The sequence below is a fragment of the Lithobates pipiens genome, unplaced genomic scaffold (genome assembly GCF_037356315.1).
Source record: "Lithobates pipiens isolate NorthernLeopardFrog02 unplaced genomic scaffold, aLitPip1_a1.2 Scaffold_16, whole genome shotgun sequence".
Classification (NCBI taxonomy): domain Eukaryota; kingdom Metazoa; phylum Chordata; class Amphibia; order Anura; family Ranidae; genus Lithobates; species Lithobates pipiens.
The window spans coordinates 333,490,236-333,514,420 of NW_027507748.1; the positions used below are offsets into that span (position 1 = coordinate 333,490,236).

At 42.5% G+C, this 24,185-nt stretch overlaps 1 protein-coding gene across 1 annotated transcript in view; it reads right to left on the bottom strand.

The window, feature by feature from the left end:
* Window positions 1–24,185, bottom strand: part of GRIK3 (glutamate ionotropic receptor kainate type subunit 3) — a 792,036-nt gene that overhangs the window by 356,654 nt on the left and 411,197 nt on the right. The window contains exons 3-4 of the mRNA XM_077481789.1: window positions 21,192–21,449; window positions 11,428–11,609 (exon numbers count right to left, since the gene is read on the bottom strand). Of these exons, the coding sequence (XP_077337915.1) occupies window positions 11,428–11,609; window positions 21,192–21,449 (440 nt within the window). The remainder of the gene's footprint in view (window positions 1–11,427; window positions 11,610–21,191; window positions 21,450–24,185) is intronic.

Here is a 24,185-nt window from a genome sequence, read left to right on the forward strand (position 1 = left end):
ATTCATTCAGTGTTTTGCTTTGCTGCCACATACTGCTTTCCATTTATCCTGAGCCTAAATCTTGATCTTGTTCCTGCCCTACATCTTGAACCCTGCTGCCTCTTTTCTGCCCCCCCTGTACTTGAGCCCAGTCTTAGTGCCCCCATCCCATTTGTTCCCTGCATCTTGAGTTTTGCCTGTTTATCCATGTTCCTCAAGTTTCTATGTACGGTATTGTATATATTTGGTTTGTTAGGCTTTCTGTTGGTTAGGTTGGTCGATTTGGCCTTTAGTTATATGGTTATGGTTCACTTGTTTCTTCATGTTTGCTGTGTTTCCTGTATTCTGGTGTTTGGAGGTGTCTTTTGTTTTACCATTAATACATTTGCTTTACTAAATATAGTCTGGTCTCAGTTTCCTAGTATAGCTACGCAGATTTGGCCATCCCTGTGGCTGATTCCTGAAACCACTTCTCTCTGTTGCTGTCCCTGAACACTGCTCCAATTAACAGCATTAACACTAAATGGGCTTTTGAATTTGACATCGTACTGGGATGCTCTTACTAAACAGCATAACTCCCAATGGACATTTTTACACATCACAAAATTGCAGTTTAACCAATTTACTAAACTTTTGTTCTTAGCAAACAATTGTAAAAGGACGTGGCGTTTGCTGTTTCGGAATGGAACAGTGCAAGAAATTATAACAGAAACCTGACAGATATCTTTGCCTACCCATTTTATCCTTTCATCCTTTTCTTTAATCGTCTCTGTGTTTCTCCTTCTTACCATCTTGAGTTTTGTCCTTCCTTCTTTCTACATATTCTAACTTTTATGTGTCTATCCTGCCACCCCGTCCATCTACCACAACTTACATATGGCCACATCTGTTAACCATCCATTTCCAAGTAACTCATATAAGCTAAATCATTCTTTGGATTAGCACTTACAGTACTTAACCAAGGATGGACACTAAATCAGTGTTGGTTCTATACTATAGAATTCAGCACGGAAAAACTACTCTGTGCATAGGGCAAGGCTATGAACAGCACTGCACAGAAGTATTGAACTGTACAACACAATCTCCAGAACTGTAACATTAAAATATAGAATTTTTGTTTTTTTGTTTTGAAGTGTGAAAAGATTGGAAGCCCTGTCAGGTTTTTTCTTTGCTGTCTATGCCCCTGCTGGGAAGACCCACCCTCTATTTGTTCTGGTAACCATTGTTGTCAGGAGAGAAAGTGAGGTAAAATAGAAAAACAATACTATTTACTAGAACAGGAAAAGAGATAAAATCTTTGAATGGATACTCTTGTTCCAGTGACAACTGTCTACAAAAAGGCTTCCCTTACTTTGAAAATATCTGCTTTTATTTCCTGAGAGCCAACTGAAGAATAAACTCCCCAATGGGAAAGAGACATCACCAAAGAAACTTGACAATGATTTTAGCCATTCCCTAGTTTCACAAAAATTAAAAAAATATATTTTGGCTTTAAAGTCCCTGGAAATGAATGTCAGCTCTCTGAATATCTCCTTTCTCGTTGCTCACTGTATAACATTTACATACTTCTTTCCACTGGATGGATATATTTGCTACACAGTACTCTATCCTTCACTCTTTTGGAATTTGGAAGCCACTCTCTAGGCTTCCTCACCACCTATGTTCAGAACACCCTTGGCTCTTTAACACCATTTTTAAAAGGACAATGCACTTCTGACAGGCTGTTCCACAGTGTGCTCTCTGCTGCATCCCTACATGATCTTTGCACCTTTTTATGAATCCCAGGGACTCCTCTATCAGAACCACTGCTGTCCAACTGGGGTGCAGAAGAATTCCTGTACAAAGGAAGACCATCCTCATACCTCGTCTGGTCCACCATGCTAAATAAAGAGAGCCACACTTCATAAAACTCATGTGGGCCATTAAAAGTTTAATGTTTATTATTTGCTGAGACTGCAGTAGAAAGTTGAATATGTATGCATATATAAAGTGTAAATCTATTTAAGTAATTTAATTACACATTTTGAAGCAGGATATATATTAGATTTGAGAAAGGAAGAGCTTGAGACATAGGGTAAATTTAATAATACCGAGTAAATTATCTTTAGACTCTGTGGGATGCCCAATTTTAAATAAAAATAAAAAGTCTTGTAAGCAAAGTCAATTCTAAAGCAAAAACGGTGTGCTCCTCACCTACAGTGATCACTGCATGATGTTATAACGTCAAACAGGCTCTCATTTCAAGCCAGCAAGTCCCAGACAACAGCTGCTGGCTTATTTGCTTTCAGTGTGTTTTAGGAATAAAACTGACTAACTGCTTAAGAATACTAACTAAATTCCTTCCTATAACCTATAAATTCCTTCCTATAACCAATAACCACTTAGAATTCCTTCCTATAACATGGAGAAAAATGTCTTTAGAGCATCTGATATTTAGTTATATACATTATTTACATGGTAACATATGTAGGGATGACCCTGCATTTCAACTAAAATTCAATCAAACTCGCCACAGCCCATATGGATCTGCTGCAAGGGGGAATTGACCTCTAAGATTACTTCCTGGGTTGTTAAAATGGATGTGCAGAAATGTCTGTGCCTGTAGAATTTACTTTCTGTGCTAGCCAGAATAGCCATATGTATAGTGCCTTGAAAAAGTATTCATACCCCTTAACACATTTTGTTATGTTACAACCAAAAACGTAAATGTATTTAATTGGGATTTTATGTAATAGACCAACACAAAGTGGCACATAATTGTGAAGTGAAAGGAAAATGATAAATGGTTTTCAACATATTTTACAAATAAATATCTGAAAAGTGCCAATATATATATATATATATATATATATATATATATATATATACATACCAAACCCTTTTTCAAGCATGCAGCGTGGCAGGTCAGGAAAAGGGGGGGGGGGTGATGTACCAGATACCCATTCACATGGGGGGATGGGATCTGGGGGGCTACCAGATTCTGATAAGCCACCCACAGACTCTGACAACCACACCCCAGGGTTGTCGGGAAGAGGCCCTTTTCCCATCAGGCTGCATGCTCAGATAAGGGTCTGGTATAGATTTTGGGGGGGGGGACCCCATCCCATGCCATTTTTTTTTTCTTAATTCTGTCATAGGGTTCCCCTTAACCGCTTCAATGCACTGTATCATATACTGTGCACTACACTGTATTATACACTCTGCACTAAATACTCTGCACTGCTTTATGTACACTACATATGTACATATTCTACACTGACTGCACTGTATTGCATATTATGCACTGACTGCACTGTATTATATACAGTGCACTGACTGCACTATATACTCTGCACTGCATTATATACACTACACTGACTGCACTGTATTATATATTCTACATTGACTGCACTGTATTACATGTTCTACACTGCCTGCACTGTATTATATACACTACACTGCCTGTACCATATTATATATTCAACACTGACTGCACTGTATTATATACACTACACTGACTGCACTGTATGATATATTCTACACTGCCTGCACTATATTGTACACTCTAAACTGCCTGCACTGTATTATATACACTACACTGCCTGTACTGTATTAAATGTTCTACACTGACTGCACTATTTTATATTTTCTACACTGACTTCATGCTCAATCCACTAACTACCCTGCCTAATCTATCTCCATTAATTCACACTATACACAGTTGGCATGTACAGTAAGCAGCCTTATATAGTGTGGGGCATGGACTTATTCCCTGACCAATGATTGGTCAAAGGCACCCTGCCTTTGTCCAATCATGGCTCTCACTTGACATTGTGCTGTGATTGGCCAAAACATACAGTTACAGGTGCATACTTTGGCCAATCAACAGCCTTCAATGCACGGCAATCTCACAGTGCAGTATGAGGTGCTCTGCGGCGGGCAAATGTCCCTGTGTGCCTCATATGTTTGTTTGTTCTAAGTACATATCCTTCTCTTGTGCTTGTATAGCCAGCTTTAGACTCCCTATGATATCAGATAGGGAGGTTGAGTAACTGCTTGAAATCATTCCGATGAATGTATTAATTGGAGCCACTGAGGTCTGTAAACACCAGTCTTTTTTTCCTTTTATAAAGTTTTATTAAACATCAGCAAAAATAAAATAAAAAATAACATACACTGTACTGCCATTGCAGGTACAAATAAAAACTGTTTGATGTGTGTATCCATACACAGAATTGCAGACAGAGATGAACGAAATATGAACAAATACTATAGTCAGGCTTTAAACATAGAGAGATGGATGAGAAATCACAAACATCAGATAATATCAAACATCTCATGGCTATGAATTTATGAGGTCTAGTAGTCGAAGTACATAATCAGCACATGACGTGTTGGGCATAATGGAAGTACTATAGAGGAGCACATGGGGGGGGGGGGAGGGTTTGTAGAGAGGGGGGAAAATAAATAAATAAACATTAGGTGGGGAAGAGGGGGGAGTAGTGAAAGAGATAAAACGTAAGAGAGGAAAGGGGAAGGTTGTAAAAAGGAGGGGGTGAAGTGGGGAAAGAGAGCTATAAGAGAATGATGACAGGTACAATAGGGCTGACCCCCGAATGGGTAACCCCAGCTCACCCAGGCTCAAAAGAGCAACATTCAGACAGAGCTTGCTCAACCATGAACTGATGGATTATACCACAGCTGCTATAGTGAATACTATGAAATACCACTATAGTGGTGTAACCAATCAATGTTAAAAATGCTATAAAGTGCAATAAAGTGCTGTGTGCTCTGTTCCCAGGATGTTTTTGGTGTGTCCACCACGTGAAAAGATGTAATCACTTTGCTCACCAGATGTTGGTGACTCTCTTATTGTATAGTAATATTCCTTTAAATTTCGTACCTCGGGGGTGTCTATAATATGCCTGTAAAGTGGCACATGTTTCCCATGTTTAGAACAGTCTCACAGAAAAATGACATTTCTAAAGAAAAAAATAATTTAAAACTACTCGTGGCTATAATGAATTGCCGGTCCTGGCAATACACATAAAAGTTCATTGATAAAAACGGCGTGGGATTCCCCCACAGAAGCGGAGGAAGATAGAGGAAGAAGCGGAGGAAGAACAAGATGGAGGAAGAAGAAGAACACCAAAGGAAGACCAGAAGAAAGAAGATGGAAGAAGAAGCAGGGAAAGAAGAAGATATTAATAAAGGAATTGTCAAAAATTGTCTATTGTCTTTTTTAATATTTTTGACACTTTTTTTGCGAAATGGTAGGAGTACATTTGTACCCCATTACCAATTCACACAGGGGATCTGGGGTTCCCCTTGTTAAAGGGGGCTTCCAGATTCTGATAAGCCCCCACCCGCAGACCCCCACAACCACCGGCCAGGGTTGTGGGGATGAGGCCCTTGTCCTCATCAACATGGGGACAAAGTGCTTTGAGGGGTCTGTGACCCCCAAAGCATCCTCCCAATGAGGGCATGTGGCCTGGTATGGTTCAGGAGGGGGGCGCTCTCTCATCCCCCACTCTTTACCTGAGGCCTGCCAGGTTGCGTGTTCGGATAAAGGGTCTGGTATGGATTTTTAGGGGGAACTCCACACCATTTTTTAAAAATTTGGCATGGAGTTCCCCTTAAAATCCATACCACAGGTCTGGTATAGATATTTAGGGGGAACCCCGCATCATTTTTTTTTTACACTTGACGCGGGGTTCCCCTTAATATCCATACCAGACCTGAAGGGCCTGGTAATTGAATTTGGGGGAACCGCATGCTTTTTTTTTTAATCAAAGACTTTCAATGACTGTTCTCTGTATCACGGGGAGCCGACAATTCATTATAGCCGCAAGTGATTTTAAATGACTTTTTTTTCCTGCAGAAATTACGCTTTGTGCAGGGACAGTTCTAAGCACGGGAAACATGTGCCCCTTTACAGGCATACTATAGATACCCCCCCCCCCCCCCGGTATGAAATTTAAAGGAATATTACACTTATTGTATCACTTTAAGCATTATTAAAATCACTGCTCCCGAAAAAACGGCTATTTTTAAAACCTTTTTTTGCATTGATACATGTCCCCTGGGGCAGGACCCAGGTCCCCAAATATCCCAAATTGTTCACTGTTTGCTGAACAGGCTAACAGGCAATGTTCAAGTCGAACATGAGTTTGACTCGAACTCGAAGCTCATCCCTAGTGGAAACCTTGCAAGAAGATCTGAACAAATTAATGGGGTGGGCAACTACATGGCAAATGAGATAAAAGGTAGAACATTTTAAAATAATGCATTTGGATGGCAAAAATATGAATGCAATCTACTTACTGGGGGGAGAACCTCTGGGGGAATCTAGGATGGAAAAGGACCTGGGGAGTTTTAGTAGATGACAGACTCAGCAATGGTATGCAATGCCAAGTAGCTGCAAGCAAAGCAGACACAATATTGGCATGCATTAAAAAGGGGATTCATTTGAGAGATAAAATGATAAGTCTCCCGCTCTACAAGACTCTGGTCTAGCCTCACCTGGAGTATGCTGTCCAGTTCTGGGTACCAGTCCTCAGGAACGATGTGCTGGAACTGGAGAGATTCCAGAGAAGGGCAACAAAGCTAATAAAGGGTCTGGAGGATATTAGTTATGAGGAAAGGTTGTGAGCACTGAACTTATTCTCTCTGGAGTAGAGAGGCTTGAGAGGGGATATGATTTCAATGTAAAAATACTGTACTGGTGACCCCACAATAGGGATGCAACTTTTCCGCGTAAGGACATTTAAAAAGACACGTGGCCATTCACTAAAATTAGAAGAAAATCGTAGGGTTCTTTACTGTAAGAGAAGTAAGAATGTGGAATTCCACAGTCGGTGGTTTCAGCGGGGAGCATTGACAATTTAAAAATATATTAATATTTTAAATATTAAATATATTAAAAAAATATTAAATAAGCACACGAATGACCGCAACATACAAGGATATACAGTGTAATACTGACATATAATCACACATCTTTTTTTAAACCTTGCCTGCTATGCAACTACGTAACTATGATAATCTATGGAAATTCATACAACCTATAACTAAATGGTGTAGTACACAATGCCTAGTGCTATAAACAGTCATGGGATTCAGTAATATAGTTCCAATAGATTTAAAAAATAAATATCTACTCCCAAGTAAAGCCTTCTAGAAACACTAAGTGGGCAAGCATATGCCGGTAGCAAAAATATATTGAATGTAGCTATACAAAAAAATTCTGAATCACAATCTGTTTTTATTGTGTATATATATATATATATATATATATATATATATATATATATATATATATATATATATATATATATATGTATATATATATATATATATATATATTTTTTTTTACAATTTATAGATGTAAACTATGAAAAAGTTCATAAACAACTAATTGCATTGATAGTTATGTTATAGTGTCAAGAGGTACCTCATAATACTTTTCTACTTTTAAAGTAATTTAAAGCGGTATAAAACCTAAAACATACCGTACATTTCTAGCGTGAAACAAGGCAATCATTAGATGTGGTGGCTGTATTAGTCTTCTTTTTTTTTAAGCTTTTTCCCTCCCATGGCGATCTGGCCAGTAACACACCTTCTGTATTAGAGTGCACCCACTCTGGATGAATGAGCACAGGGGCACCTTTGGACAATGGCTACCACTTTAAAAGCAGTTATAGCAACAGCTTTTTATTCCTTTTGGGATCATGATTTTACACAAATAAATAAAAGCCAATCATTGTAACCACCCCTCTCAGTAGTAAATGGTTAGTATCATCTCTGTAATTGATACATTCTGCTGGAGAGCTTGTTCTTTTGAAAAATGATAGGCTTACTACAGATCACCAGATAAAAATAGAAGAAAGAAAGCCTAAAAAAGAAAATTGAGGAATGCAGCCATCACATCTAGGAAATGGCAATCTGCAATATGATAAATGTTTGCTTTGCAGACATCTCAAGTCTCCCGCAACTCGCGGGAGTCTCCTGCATGTCACAGACACTATCTCCTGGCTGAGCCTGCCTGCAATGTCACCCACTGCCACAGGAGGCGTTTGAAGAGCCCGAGCTTGGCTCTCATTGGTCAATAGGTGGTGCCTGCTTTAGCGAAAGGAGGGAAGAGTGAGGCGGGCCCGTATGGTGAAATCATTCCCATATTTGTGCAGCGATTGGTTGCTAGGCTTGGCTAATTTGCCTAGCGTATTGAGGCGGGGTCACGAGATGTCTCTGTGTATGCGCCGCCCACAGAGGCAGCACAGTGTTTTGGTCTTAAAAATAAACCTTTGAAGGGAAAAAAGAAAAGCAGCCATGAAGCAGCAGTGAGAGTTCCTGGAAAGGGAGGGGACTGGAGCCATGCTTGAGTTGTATGTGAACCCGGGTAAGAGGATATGGGGAGGGTTGTGTGTATATAGAGAACAATGCCTGACAATTGTTATTATTGATGATGATTGAAATCTGATAGATGTGTTGTTTGAACTTTACATGAAGGATCCACTGTGATGGCCAAACAAATATGCAAAATAAATCTTTATCTGCTATTCTTTCTGAATGCTTGCAGGGCGTGTTTAGTCAATTGAAGGGCAGCTTTTTCTATATTAGATAAAGATTTATTGTCAGCTTTGTTTGGCCATTGATAAAAACTCCGCCCCCATCACTGCCCATCATTTAACAATCCGTCCCTTCATGTAACTTTCCACCCCTCACCTACATAAATGTGCCTCGGCAATGCGAGACAACAGCTGATCGTAAACTCAGCTGTTCTGCGGCTCCGTGTGGTGTATGCACAGAAACATCACGTGACCCTGCCTCAATATGCTCAGTTCCTAGGCAAATTATCCGGGCCTAGCAACCAATCATGGCCCGTGCATTGGAATGAATTTACCGCATGGCCCGCATCCCTCCTTTCGCTGATGCAGGCAGCACCCATGGACCAATGAGAGCCGAGCTCGGGAGCTTCGTTCGCAGCCGCTGTTTAAATGCCTCCTGTGGCAGTGGGTGACAGTGCAGGCAGACTCAGTCGGGAGATTGTGTGGCACTCGTGGGTGTCCGTGAGCCCACTGTCAAATGTGGGAGACTCCCGCAAGTAGCAGGAGACTTGAGAAGTCTGCACTGGTATAGCTGCAATTAATTTGCTCTGATCAGGCTGTATTTAATTGGGATGGGGAGGGGGGGGGTCGGCTCTGGCGCGAAGTGTCACCTCCCTGAAATGGGTTTGCCACCTCCCTGAACTTTCCCCAGTGTTAATTGCACATTATTGATCTGAATATCTCCTATAAAGAGGCTGCCTATTTTTAGGGTACAAAATAGATGGACAAATTACAAAATAAAATCCAAAAATGGGGGCTAATACCCAATACTTGGGAGGTTTTTATTTTAACCATATGTTTTAAGCACCGATTTGACTGCCTCCACAGATTTGATTGACTAGACGTGCCCGTTCCAAGCAGCCTCAAGGGCCTCTTGAGCTGATGCAGCAGCATCTGATCGGTCTCAAAGTGCCCTGTTGGTGTTTGTCTATCTGGTTACCCATAGCAGAGGATACGGAAGCACGCGGACTGTTCAGCCAGTGAAGGGAGATGCCCATGTACTACCACAACACAAGCCAATACAGAGGAGCGGTGATAGCCTCCTGGCAGCGCTTTATGGCTATTCAAACGCTAAGCTTTTAGTGTTGTGTCATTTTTTGGATTACAGGGCTGTCAAGTTTCTAAGGTTTATACTGTATGCAATACTGACAGTTATCCCTATAATTGAACTGGCTGATCTGTCATTACAGGACAAGTATCCCAAGAGCGGAACTCTGTCCTAATACTGATAGACATTATATCTCATAGTGCTCTGGTTATCCCAAAGTGTCTTTACACCGAACAGTACATGAACTAAGTATATCAACTGTGGATCATTTGTATTCATTTATTGATGCCAATGTATTGGAAAAGGTTTGTTTTAAGAAGTTGAAGATTGCAATAAAAGGTAAAACGGCATCACGCTATGTGACATTTTCTTTCTATATCCGAGTACCTGTGGAAGTGTTATGCAGCTCTGACCCCTTTTGTGATGCAGATGGCAGCCATTAGAGTATCTCAACGCTTTAAATCTACTCACTTTTGATGAGTTTGAACCCCTTTTGGGGAGTGTGACGCACATTTTGTTGATCTTGGTGCATAGTGTATGGGTTTTAATTCAACACTAGGACCACTATCTGTACTCTTGGACTCTCACCAGTGTCTGTCACATCATCTTTTTCTCATATAATTAACCATATGAAGGCAGGTCATAATATGAAATGACAGGAGTGCTGCTTCAGTATTGGATGGTAGATTTTATGGACCTGTGGACTGGATACTATTTGTTAATGCTAAGACACTGCCTTACAATTAGGAGCAGTTACTCAGCCTGCTGAGTGCACTCAGATGGCCTTTGGGCTGTGTATCATATCTCTCAGATAGGCAGATCAATGGTCAACTGAACAAACTTCCACAGCAGGCTGACAAAACTGCTGCTAATTGTGAGGCAGTGGCTTAGCAATGTCCATCTGCAACAGGAAATACTGTTACTGGCAGGATCTCCAGACAAAAAACAATCCAACAAAATAAAAAATGCACAACTTGCTTGAGTAAATGAGAAGGCTTCGTTCTTCCTTGTGAAGGGCCATCTTCAGCTGCCTGTGGTGCTCCAGATGTTCCACGGAGGGACATGCAGGCAGCCTGTTGAAATCAATGACAGGTGGCCAGCACCATTGACCTGCAGGGACTTCCTGCATATAACAAAGTGTACATCCATGCCAGTCCAATGCACAGATCAGAACACAGTCACACCCCTGCATGGAACACCTGTGAATCCCAGGCAGCTCAAAGGTAGCCCTTCGATTACTGACCATAATGTAAATGAGACCTAACACATACAGTACTTAAAAATAGAGTTTGCATTGACGTTAAATGGTAAAAAAGAAATAGATGAATGTAGAAATAGAGAAAATGTAGAAATATATGTGTTATAACAATTTTTGTACCAAAAGCAGAATTTACCTTTTTGTTTAATCGTAGAAAAATATTACTGCGGGTAACTATTATTAAATTTAATTTGAAAACATAGTCATTTACATAGCAAAACTGTTAGAGAGTTGCGTTTTTTCACAACATGCTTATTAAATGTTAAATCAAAAGAGGCAATGTAAAAAGGGGAAAACATTAGCGCTGCAAAGCAAAATAATTACCAAACTCTTAGCCTTGTATATTGATTTAACATGTACTGGGTTATAGAAAGAGCAGAGATTAACACTTGCTAATAGAAGATACAGAACATGTGGTGGGATGTGATGAATCCCAATGGACTCTAGGTATAAAAATTATTAAGCGCAGTACTGTGAAAAAGCAAATTAAGAACACCACCGCCTTAATTTTACAGTAATGTCTGGTTATCTGAGTAGAAAGTAACATTGGTACCCACCTGCCTGAGAATTTGAGCTGCCATTACATGACTGCAGTCAAAGATAATGCGAAACTCCCTCCCCCTCTTCATCTCTTTCAGGAGTGGCCGAGCATCTTCAGACTCTGGTGGAAGCTGACGTATTTTTAGTCTAATGTTGTATCTAGCAGGGGCCATAATAAGCTCTTGCAATCGAATAAGACCTAAAGCAACAAAGAATCAAAATTATACATTTTTTAAAGTCTCCGGTCAATTTTATTCACCTAAAATCTTTTTCTCATGCATTACATTACATTTATTTAAGAAAACCTGTACTGCGAGATCTTTATAAAGTCAGCAATTGCTTATCTCCTGTTGAAAATACCTGGTTGTCCCTTTATACAATACTTTGAGATGCTCACCAGGAACACTCAGACCCAAAAGTTTACCTGCCCCCCCCCCCCCCCCCAACACCACCCACTGCTTCCACCGGGCGTCAAGATACTCTCACTGGGTGCCAAGATATGGTAGCTGTATGTTGCACCCATGCTTGGCTGCACCGGGGCTGGGCGCAGGCCAGGCCAGGCCCTCTGAGTTTCCTCTTTTACGGGCCCAACACTTTCACCTGGCAACTCAGAGTGTGGCCTCTCTGCCCCCACCATATGTGCATGTGTACAGCTGAGCAGGGTGGTGAGGGAGGGCTTGTACTGGGCTCGGCAGGGGGCTGAGCAGAGAATGCACCACTGGGGATGTCACACCTTTCTTTTATATATTACATATACAGCACTTGATTACCTCTCTCGGGGCCAGGCTGCAATTCTGTGCAGGTGCAGGATATTGGTGAGAAGTGACACACTCCCATTCCTGGTAATGACACATGCCCTCCTGCCTCTTGTTAATGGCAGATGACCCCCCTCCTTTAGGAGCCCCCACTTCAGATAATTAAAGACGATCCCCTCCTTCTGTAAAGACAGATAACCCCCCTCCTCTTGTTAATGACACATGCCTCGCCCCACCCAGTTGTAACAAATTAAATGCTTCCCCCCACCAAGATAATAACAGAGCTCCCTCCCCCGGTAAGACATATGCCCTCCCCATATGCCCCAACCTCCCCAGATGTCCACCACCTCCAGATAATGATCCCTTCACCTAATAATGACACTTGCCCTCCCAGGGAATGGCTAGATTACCCACCCCCCCACCATCCTACTAATAACACATTCTCCCCGTCATGATGATAATGACACCCCCCCAGGCCCCCCTCTGCTGGTCCTGCTGAAACTGAGCCAGGAGCCCCTCATGAAGTGTTAGATGTTTTTTAGTAGTTTTTGATTACTTTTCTATCAGTATCAGCAGTTGTTGTGGGAAGGGGTGGGGGCATTGTGTGTCTGTTCCAGACACAAATCCTACCAGTGTCTTACCTCACCAGTGACAGTGGTCCCAGATACCCAGCAGTACTCTCCTCCTCCTGCCTTGCTCAGCCCTCTAACAGCTCGGTGTCCGATCCCACCCAGTTGTCAGCACTGACGCTTTCCACTCTCAGTCTGGTCACTCTTAATCCTCCCTCCACTCCTATCTGTCTTTCAGACAGATGGGCCCCCTGTGGCAGAGGCAGGGTCACAATTGCAACCCCTGCAATGTCTGCATACTTGTTTTATGTTGTACTGAAGCCACTGGTTCAGTATGAAAGTCAGAAAACTAGTATTTTTAAAAGAAGAGGTCCACAATGACAGACTCCATACACCCCGATGCTGATAATATAGCTCATAGAAACCAGATTTCAGTTTATAGCAAGCAGACAGAAGAATTCTGAGTTGCTTGGGTATCTGCCATTTTTTACATTTTCTTAAATAGCTCTTGCCTTATTATCTATGTCTATATATGTTAAAACAGATGGTAGGATGAGCTAAAATATTGTAGAAGACATAATTATTTTGTTTTGACCATTCTGACATGGTCTAAAAATGTTCCTATCAAAAATGTAAAACCTCATTAGTCATGGTATAGTAGAGAAGGAATTCTTTGGAGCATACTGTATATGCTCGCATTACTACAGTTATAAATGAGAATTATTACAATATAGCATCCACATATAACCCTTAATGAGAATGGGGTTTGGCTCAAGTAGAGTTTTGTCTGACATATTTTATATTTGCATGGGCATGAGACATTTCATCTCAAGGTCACAATCAGAAATCACAAAGCCCATCACTACTTGATATCCCATGCCCCTTACTAACTACTATATGCTATTGCAAGGGGATAGATTTTGTCATATATTTTCACATATAAAAAAAATTGGCAGCTTTATGAATTTAAAATGGTTCTAATTGTATTTTCAAGTACAGTATGTTCATCTCTGATTTTTAAATAATTTATATTAAACTTTTAATTGCACTTCTGATACAAAATTCCTAACAATGATGGGGTTTGAAAGTTACTAGAATCTCTTTCTAATTATCTAAAGGTCAGATGACCTAATACATTGTCTACCTTAAACCCAGCATTAGAGTTTATTTGCTCTCTTATCTTCCTATTGACTTAAGCCTAGTACACACTAGTAGTTTTTTTTTTTCATTTTTAACCCAGCAGAGCTGAATGAAAAAAACCTGACAGCTAAGGAGGAGCCGATGTACTATATATAGTGGATGCAGAAAGAGGAAAGATAGGGCGCTTCTGTCAGGAATTATCTTTCAGTGGACTGTACCAAAAGACCTTCACGTCAATATTAGCATCAAACATCAAGGTTAAAATGTTGAAGACTGGTAGACACTTCCAGAAGCACTTCAGGAGGAGGAAGCAATTCTAGTATGGATAAAAGGAAAAACAGAAGGCACGTCTAAGTGCAGAATTTAAAAGTATATAGTCATAAAAAAAGGGTTAACACTCTAAGCACATGTACACATGGTCGGACATTCCGAAGGAAAATGTCCGATTGGACCGCGCTGTCGGATAATCTGACTGTGTGTGGGCTCCATCGGACTGTTTCTGTCAGAATATCTGACGGACAAAGTTTTAGAGCTGGGCTATAAAACTTTCCGACAACATGAACCGATCGGACTTTGTCTGATTGTGTGTAGAGAATTCCGATCGGATAAAGTGCCACGCATGCTCAGATCAAATTCCTAGACCAAAGCTATTGGCTACCAGCCTGAACGTAGTCCCGTCCTAATGAAATAACTTCATCACGTTACGTACGATCGGATTTTCTGACAACTTTGTCCGACCGTGTGTATGCAACACAAGTTTCGGACAAAATCCGACGGATTTTGTTGTCGGAATGTCCGACCATGTGTACAAGGGCTTACAAGATAGTTAATAACACAGGTATCTCAACTAGCATGATGCATTTCCTACCACATCTTTAGCTTCTAGGGGGAAAGCCAAACAGCAGCTGTGACAGAAGAGGGAGAAACGAGCTGGCAATATGGCTGTTCGGCTTTCGGAACCATGCTAGAACGCGTAGACCAATACCGGTATGGCTGGTATCACCATGGCTGGAGGGTCATACAGGCACAAAGGAGGATCACAAACATACAGGCAGGTGGGCGGTAATGTGTTTTAGCGTATGCGCAGTTTGCTCCTTCATCAGACCACCAATGAAGGAGCGAACTGCACATGCTCTGAAGCACGTTACCGCTCCCGCTTGATGTCACTCCAGGTCTATGCGTTCCAGCATGGTTTCTGGAAGCTGAATGGCCATCTTGCCTCCTCACTTCTCCCTCTCCTGTCACAGCTAGTGATGGCCGAACGGTTCGCCCGGCGGTCGTTTCGCGGCGAATTTCCGACTTTCGCCGTCCGCGGGTTCGAACGCCTTTTTCCGTCGTTCGCCCCGGCGGACTTACGTGTTTAATGTATACAAGAACTTTAACCTTTCGTGACACGTTTATCATGTGTTACAGGACAACCAATTGAGACATGACAGCTCATGGACACTTGGACATTCCCCCTAACCTATAAATACACCCGATCCGGTGGCCATTTTACATTCTTTCTTCTGTCACTGTAGGGAAAGGATCCTGTGTGGAGTAGGGACAGAGAAAACGCTAGCTATTTGGTACACAAAAGTTCTTTTCAGGACTGGTATAGGTGTTAGGTCAGCAGCCTGAGTTTCTTTTGTCAGTTTAGATAAAGGGACAGAGCGCTGTATGCTGCTATTTTAGGGACAGCTCAGCCAGATTAGTCTTTCTTCATCATCATCATCATCATCATCATTAGCTGTTACTATCAGGTCCACAAAAGAGCTGTTCCAGCTAATCGTTCCAGCCTACTCTTTTTTGCCAATTTGTATAGGGACAGGCAGGAAGCAGTGTGTCAGGCAGTGAGGATAATTTTAAAGACTTGCTGTTACTATTAGTTCCACAAAGGTTCTTTTCAGGACTGGTATCAGTGGTACGGTAATAGGCTTGTACACGTATAATATTCTTTCTTCCAAATATAGAAAGAATATTATACTTGACTGCTGCCCTTCTGCTGCAGTCTGCTAATCATTCACAACTCACTTGTTCCACAAAGCTCTTTATCAGGACTGGTAACTTGGTCTGTCTAGGGTGCTACGGTACATAGGCTTGGGTGCGGTACAGTCTGCTGTTCTGTAAGGACCGCTATCGGTCCACAATAGATAGGGTTGCCGTGCACTACTGCTGACCGCTGCCCTATACTGCAGCAGTCCTTCAGCGGTATAGGGACTGACGCACAGTCTGCTAAACACTAATACACAACCTGCTTGGTCCACAAAAGTTCTTATAAGGACTGGTAACTTGGTATAGGGTGCTACGGTACATAGGCCTGAGTGCGTTACAGTCTGCTGTTCTGTAAGGACCGCTATCGGTCCACAATACATAGGGTTGACGTGCACTACTGCTGACCGCTGCCCTATACTGCAGCAGTCCTTCAGCGGTATAGGGACTGACGCACAGTCTGCTAAACACTAACACACAACCTGCTTGGTCCACAAAAGTTCTTATAAGGACTGGTAACTTGGTATAGGGTGCTACGGTACATAGGCCTGAGTGCAGTACAGTCTGCTGTTCTGTAAGGACTGCTATCGGTCCACAATACATAGGGTTGCCGTGCACTACTGCTGACCGCTGCCCTATACTGCAGCAGTCCTTCAGCGGTATAGGGACTGACGCACAGTCTGCTAAACACTAATACACAACCTGCTTGGTCCACAAAAGTTCTTATAAGGACTGGTAACTTGGTATAGGGTGCTACGGTACATAGGCCTGAGTGCGTTACAGTCTGCTGTTCTGTAAGGACCGCTATCGGTCCACAATACATAGGGTTGCCGTGCACTACTGCTGACCGCTGCCCTATACTGCAGCAGTCCTTCATTGGTATAGGGACTGACGTACAGTCTGCTAATCACTAACACACAACCTGCTTGGTCCACAAAAGTTCTTATAAGGACTGGTAACTTGGTATAGGGTGCTACGGTACATAGGCCTGAGTGCGTTACAGTCTGCTGTTCTGTAAGGACCGCTATCGGTCCACAATACATAGGGTTGCCGTGCACTACTGCTGACCGCTGCCCTATACTGCAGCAGTCCTTCAGCGGTATAGGGACTGACGCACAGTCTGCTAAACACTAACACACAACCTGCTTGGTCCACAAAAGTTCTTATAAGGACTGGTAACTTGGTATAGGGTGCTACGGTACATAGGCCTGAGTGCAGTACAGTCTGCTGTTCTGTAAGGACCGCTATCGGTCCACAATACATAGGGTTGCCGTGCACTACTGCTGACCGCTGCCCTATACTGCAGCAGTCCTTCAGCGGTATAGGGACTGACGCACAGTCTGCTAAACACTAACACACAACCTGCTTGGTCCACAAAAGTTCTTATAAGGACTGGTAACTTGGTATAGGGTGCTACGGTACATAGGCCTGAGTGCAGTACAGTCTGCTGTTCTGTAAGGACCGCTATCGGTCCACAATACATAGGGTTGCCGTGCACTACTGCTGACCGCTGCCCTATACTGCAGCAGTCCTTCAGCGGTATAGGGACTGACGCACAGTCTGCTAAACACTAACACACAACCTGCTTGGTCCACAAAAGTTCTTATAAGGACTGGTAACTTGGTATAGGGTGCTACGGTACATAGGCCTGAGTGCAGTACAGTCTGCTGTTCTGTAAGGACCGCTATCGGTCCACAATACATAGGGTTGCCGTGCACTACTGCTGACCGCTGCCCTATACTGCAGCAGTCCTTCATTGGTATAGGGACTGACGTACAGTCTGCTAATCACTAACACACAACCTGCTTGGTCCACAAAAGTTCTTATAAGGACTGGTAACTTGGTATAGGGTGCTACGGTACATAGGCCTGAGTGCGTTACAGTCTGCTGTTCTGTAAGGACCGCTATCGGTCCACAATACATAGGGTTGCCGTGCACTACTGCTGACCGCTGCCCTATACTGCAGCAGTCCTTCATTGGTATAGGGACTGACGTACAGTCTGCTAATCACTAACACACAACCTGCTTGGTCCACAAAAGTTTTTATAAGGACTGGTAACTTGGTATAGGGTGCTACGGTACATAGGCCTGAGTGCAGTACAGTCTGCTGTTCTGTAAGGACCGCTATCGGTCCACAATACATAGGGTTGACGTGCACTACTGCTGACCGCTGCCCTATACTGCAGCAGTCCTTCATTGGTATAGGGACTGACGTACAGTCTGCTAATCACTAACACACAACCTGCTTGGTCCACAAAAGTTCTTATAAGGACTGGTAACTTGGTATAGGGTGCTACGGTACATAGGCCTGAGTGCAGTACAGTCTGCTGTTCTGTAAGGACCGCTATCGGTCCACAATACATAGGGTTGCCGTGCACTACTGCTGACCGCTGCCCTATACTGCAGCAGTCCTTCATTGGTATAGGGACTGACGTACAGTCTGCTAATCACTAACACACAACCTGCTTGGTCCACAAAAGTTTTTATAAGGACTGGTAACTTGGTATAGGGTGCTACGGTACATAGGCCTGAGTGCAGTACAGTCTGCTGTTCTGTAAGGACCGCTATCGGTCCACAATACATAGGGTTGACGTGCACTACTGCTGACCGCTGCCCTATACTGCAGCAGTCCTTCAGCGGTATAGGGACTAAGAGTTTTGTCACAGGGTGATTTAAAAAATGACAGGCAGAGGAAGAGGCAGGCCCTTCCGCAGGGGTGGTAGGGGTAGGGCAGGAGCAACAGCCTTGAGCCAAAGTGGGAAGTTGCAGAAGGTGCGTTCAATTACTTTAAAGGACGCACCAGACTTGGTTGAGTGGCTCACTCAGCCTTATTCTTCTGCACCCTCCTCATCCTCTCGATCTGCACCCTCTTCTTCACTCTCTGCTATGTGCACCCCCAAAGACACTACCACCAACAACACCACCACCACCACATACCTTCCGCTTGAGTGCAAATGGGGGCCTTCATGCTCCAGTGTTTTAATAGGGACCCCCGTATAAAAAGCATGAGGGTCAAGGACCAGTACTGGGTGGCAACGTACTTAGATCCCCGGTACAAACACAAAATGGCGGAAATGTTACCGCCGTCGCAGAGGGCTGTCAGAATGCAGCACTTCCAGGCCTTGCTTCGAGAAATGCTGCATTCTGCTTTTGCGTGCGCTGGCAGAGGAGCAATTCCCACTCCCAGAGAAGGATTTGCGGGTACCAATCCAACAGCGCCTGCAAGAAGAGGCCGGTTTGAAGATGTGTTGGTGACTTCGGATATGAGGTCATTCTTTCAGCCGACCCATCGACAGGTGTCATCCGGATCCAGCATCAGGGAACGCCTAGACCGTCAGGTGTCCGACTACATTGGGTTAACGGCCGATGTGGACGCTCTGAGGAGTGATGAACCCCTAGACTACTGGGTGGGCAGGCTTGACCTCTGGCCAGAGCTTGCCCAATTTGCAATCGAACTGTTGGCTTGCCCCTCATCCAGTGTCCTGTCCGAAAGGACGTTCAGCGCAGCAGGGGGGATTGTGACCGATAAGCGTACTCGCCTAGCTCACGACAGTGTTAACTACCTCACATTTCTAAAAATGAATGAGGCATGGATCTCGGAGGAATTCAACACATGTGATCAGTAGACCATGTATATGTCTATAAACAATTTTTGGAATCAAGCACACAGACCTTCTTAATTCATTTGGCTCACTTCCCTGACCCAAAAAAGCACACCGTACTATATGCCCCTACCCTCCTCTTTGAAGAGGTTGAGCGGTGTCATATTTCTACTGGGGCTGCTTATTATGAGGGGTTCCCACCATCCCTGTGCTGTGCTGACTTCCTCCTGGGTGTTCTTATTATGAGGGGCTCCCACCATCCCTGTGCTGTGCTGACTTCCTCCTGGGGGTTCTTATTATGAGGGGCTCCCACCATCCCTGTGCTGTGCTGACTTCCTCCTGGGGGTTCTTATTATGAGGGGATCACACCATCCCTGTGCTGTGCTGACTTCCTCCTGGGGCTGCTTACGGTGCTGCTGTCAGCGCTGTATGTCACGGAGCTGCTGTCAGCGCTGTATGTCACGGAGCTGCTGTCAGCGCTGTATGTCACGGAGCTGCTGTCAGCGCTGTATGTCACGGTGCTGCTGTCAGCGCTGTATGTCACGGAGCTGCTGTCAGCGCTGTATGTCACGGAGCTGCTGTCAGTGCTGTATGTCACGGAGCTGCTGTCAGCGCTGTATGTCACGGAGCTGCTGTCAGCGCTGTATGTCACGGAGCTGCTGTCAGCGCTGTATGTCACGGTGCTGCTGTCAGCGCTGTATGTCACGGAGCTGCTGTCAGCGCTGTATGTCACGGAGCTGCTGTCAGTGCTGTATGTCACGGAGCTGCTGTCAGCGCTGTATGTCACGGAGCTGCTGTCAAGCTGCTGTCAGCGCTGTATGTCACGGAGCTGCTGTCAGCGCTGTATGTCACGGTGCTGCTGTCAGCGCTGTATGTCACGGAGCTGCTGTCAGCGCTGTATGTCACGGAGCTGCTGTCAGCGCTGTATGTCACGGAGCTGCTGTCAGCGCTGTATGTCACGGTGCTGATGTCAGTGCTCTGTATTACGGTGCTGCTGTCAGTGCTCTGTATCTCCTGCACCCTCTTGTTTGCCTACCCTGGTCCCTGACCTTCCCTCTCCTCCATTGCCTTCATTAGCTCCATAGTCCTGAATTGTCAGAACAATTTCCCAAATAAAAAAAAAATGCTTGTAGTTATCGATCCCAAATTCACCTCATACATGTATTATGCTATTGTCCAGGTGGTGGGACTACGTGCTACCCCCTAATAATTACCCCGTGGCCGCAAATTCGACCTAAAGGTTTGCGAAATTCGCCTCCCATTGAAGTCAATGGAGCCCGCGGCGAACGGTCGTTTTCGCGAACGTTTGTGCCCGTTCGCGTTTCGCGTTCGCGAAACGTCCCGTCGGAAGTTCGTCCATCACTAGTCACAGCTGCTGGTCAGCTCTCCCCCCTAGAGGCAAAGGATGGAGCAGGATATTCATCACTGCCGGCTGAGATGCCTCTTTTGTAAGTGCTTTTAACTGCTTTTTGATGAATAATTACTTTTAAATGCTGCACTTAGAAGTGCCTTCTGTTTTTCCTTTAAAATATATAGTGACTGTTGCAGTTGAAAACACAGTACTATAGTATTGATTTACACAAATTGCTACAGTAAAAATTTATTAACATGAAGTGTACAATCTAGACACACAAATATATATATATATATATATATATATATATATATATATATATATATTTGTAGTGTTCTTAGGTGTTATAAATAAAACATAGTAAATTTAATTCAAAGAAAGCTACCATACCTGTGCTGTCATCATAAACTACTGTAGCCGACCTCCACTTTAAAAACTGTACAAGATCCAAGATTGCATGGCTTAGAGAAGCATAGTCTGGATACAAGTTTACATAGAAGCTGTCTCTGTTATCTAAAGGATGGTGCTTCCATCGGACCTGTATATGCGGTACTTCCAATGCATTGCAAATAGACTGGACAGCGTTGGAGGACGAACTGTGGGATGGTCCAAAAATAGCAACCACTCCTAGGGCCAGCTGGTCACAAGCTGCAACAAAAGAAATAGTCACTAATTTCAATATTATAAAGATAAATAACAGCAGTTTCAGCCCTTGGCAAAAGTTTTTATGAACACATTTGTTTATCTGAGCTGAGATCTGATAAGAATTGGCATAGATAACTGATATTATTAGATATCTGAATCATTTCCCATTGCGCTGACATCAGCTGATCTGCTGATTCTTTTTCATCCTTTCATAACATTACAAAAACGTGCAGAAACGTGACTATGTATATATATATATATATATATACAGTATATATATATATATATATATATATATATATATATATATATATATATATATATATATATATACAGTATATATATATATATATATATATATATATATATATATATATATATATATATACTGTAATGGCTGGCATGGTATATGGTATGGTATCATGGCAGAGGCCTGCTTATTTTCATTGCTCTAACCAAGGAGGTGTGATCTTGTACGTCTGGGGTTAATATGTTTGGGGTAGAGGATGATGGGAGGGGATCAACCACACTAGTCTTTTTGAACATTCAAAAAAATAAAAAGCAAAATAAACAATTGATTATTTATCATATAAAAACAAAAAAACAAAACTGTATTGCTATTATTGAGCAACCTTAATACATCAGAAACTATTGAAAACACCATAAATAACTTTTTTAGAGAAAAATCAGATGAGAGATGGGACTTTGTGTTACTAAACCCAGGACCCTGCATTCACTATATCTAGTCAGTACACAAAACATAGAAATGCAATTATTTCAGTAAATATAAACTTCTAAATACCTTTTCTCATCAGCAGTATATATCAGTCTTGCGACTTTTATCAGTGTCTGGTTAAAGCATGTAGGAGGAGTTTTCATTCTACTCTGACTGCCCTATGAGACTGACAAAGTCTGGACCCTCCCAAAAACAAAAGCAATACACACCAAACTGAGCATGTACCTAGGTGGATGCAGCATCAGTCCATTCACTGAGAACTGAGTCATGGAACATCGCCAACTGCTCGTTTTTCAGAACTCCGTGAACAGAGAGACTGTCAGTCACAGCTCTCCGCTCTTCTCTCTCCTCGCTTACTGGAGCGCTGAGCTGTGGAGGGGTGAGGAGTGGCTATCTAAGGCTTTCAGCAGATCGCTGAGAGGCTGAGATGGGCGTCAATCCAGGCACCTGGTGGATACAGACTCCCATTGTTGGGATAACGCGGTGCCTTGACTGACATTGGTGACGTCAGCAGAGCGTACACTTCAGCCTGCTCTATATTGAAAACGGGTCACAGGAGTGCAAAACAAATTTCACTCCTGTGATCCATAGGAGAAGTGCAGCCAAACGAGCTTTGGCTGGACTTCTTCTTTAATGCACATTCTGCAGATGTGAATGCAGCTTAAAGCTTCATACAGTCAGTAGTTGGCTCTGAAGCTAGCTCAGGAGCTGACCCAAGTTCATTTAGCGTTAAAGCTAACCTTAGAATCAGACATAAAATGTATTGTATTTTTACATTACTTAAACATATTATTTCCCTTGCTGACCAAAATTTTCCTAGCCTACAATTTTAGGGAATTTTTTCTACTGGTGAATGTTCTTTAACTCTTATGCCTCGTACACATGATCGAACTTTCCGCTAACAAAACCGTGAAATTTTGTCCGAAGGGTGTTGGCTCAAACTTGTCTTGTATACACACGGTCACACAAATGTTGGCCAACAATTACGACTGTAGTGACATACTAGATGTACTACATGATTTTTCAGCTCTTTAGCGCCTCCCTTTGAGCTCCTTCTGCTAAATTAGTGTTAGTAGAAGTTTGGTGAATGTTGATTTGTGCTTTTCTTTTTGTGTTTTTCATTTTGTACTTTTCAGTTTGTTTCTGAATGGCCGTTCGTCAACCAGACATGTTGCGGAATCGGAGGAGATAACGTGTTAATTATTATTGGCCTTGGAGTTATTGCTTTGACATTTTTTTTTTGCTTGAATAATGATTTGATTTGGTATATTTTCTATATTTTTGGATGCATAGAATGCACTTTTTGGTTAAGTTCTATTGGCAGATAGCATGTGTAATTTTTTTTCTTTTTAATGCACAATAAAAAAAAATTGTGGAGAATAAAACTTGTGTTTTACTTCAAATGACAGTTTGGGAGTAGGCAGTTAATTTACTTTGAAAATAAGTAAATAAGATTGCGCTATGGACAGATATAATGCCTATACACTGCAAAACTGAAAGAAAAACAGGTGAAAATAAAAATGAGATAAAAAGTAAACTCGAGAGGTTGAAGCTGCCTGTGCTTAGAATCTACCCCTTAAAATAAAGGAGTAGGTCAGAGATAAAGTATGAATTAAGCTGTGGCGCTAAAACCTTTTCTAACAAATATCCTGGTGTCAAAAAGGTGTGTAAAGATCTAATCAGTGTAATAAATAGATGGCCCTGTTTATTGCCCCGGAAAATAATATAAATAAATGTTGTGAATTGATGTGAAATATGTGGTCTCCTGAGGACCACCTTATAGGTGGTACCTACCAAATATTATATATATACTTCTTATAAATGCGTGTTGTGTAGAAAAGACAATTTTTTCCTGTTGGCATGCAACTCAAAAAGTACACATGTGTTATAACCAAAGAATAGTGAAAATATTTCATAAAAATGTAAATAAATAAACCATATATGCTAAGTGAGAGAGATCATATGCAAACCACAAGTCACTATATTAGTGGTCTGTAAACTGT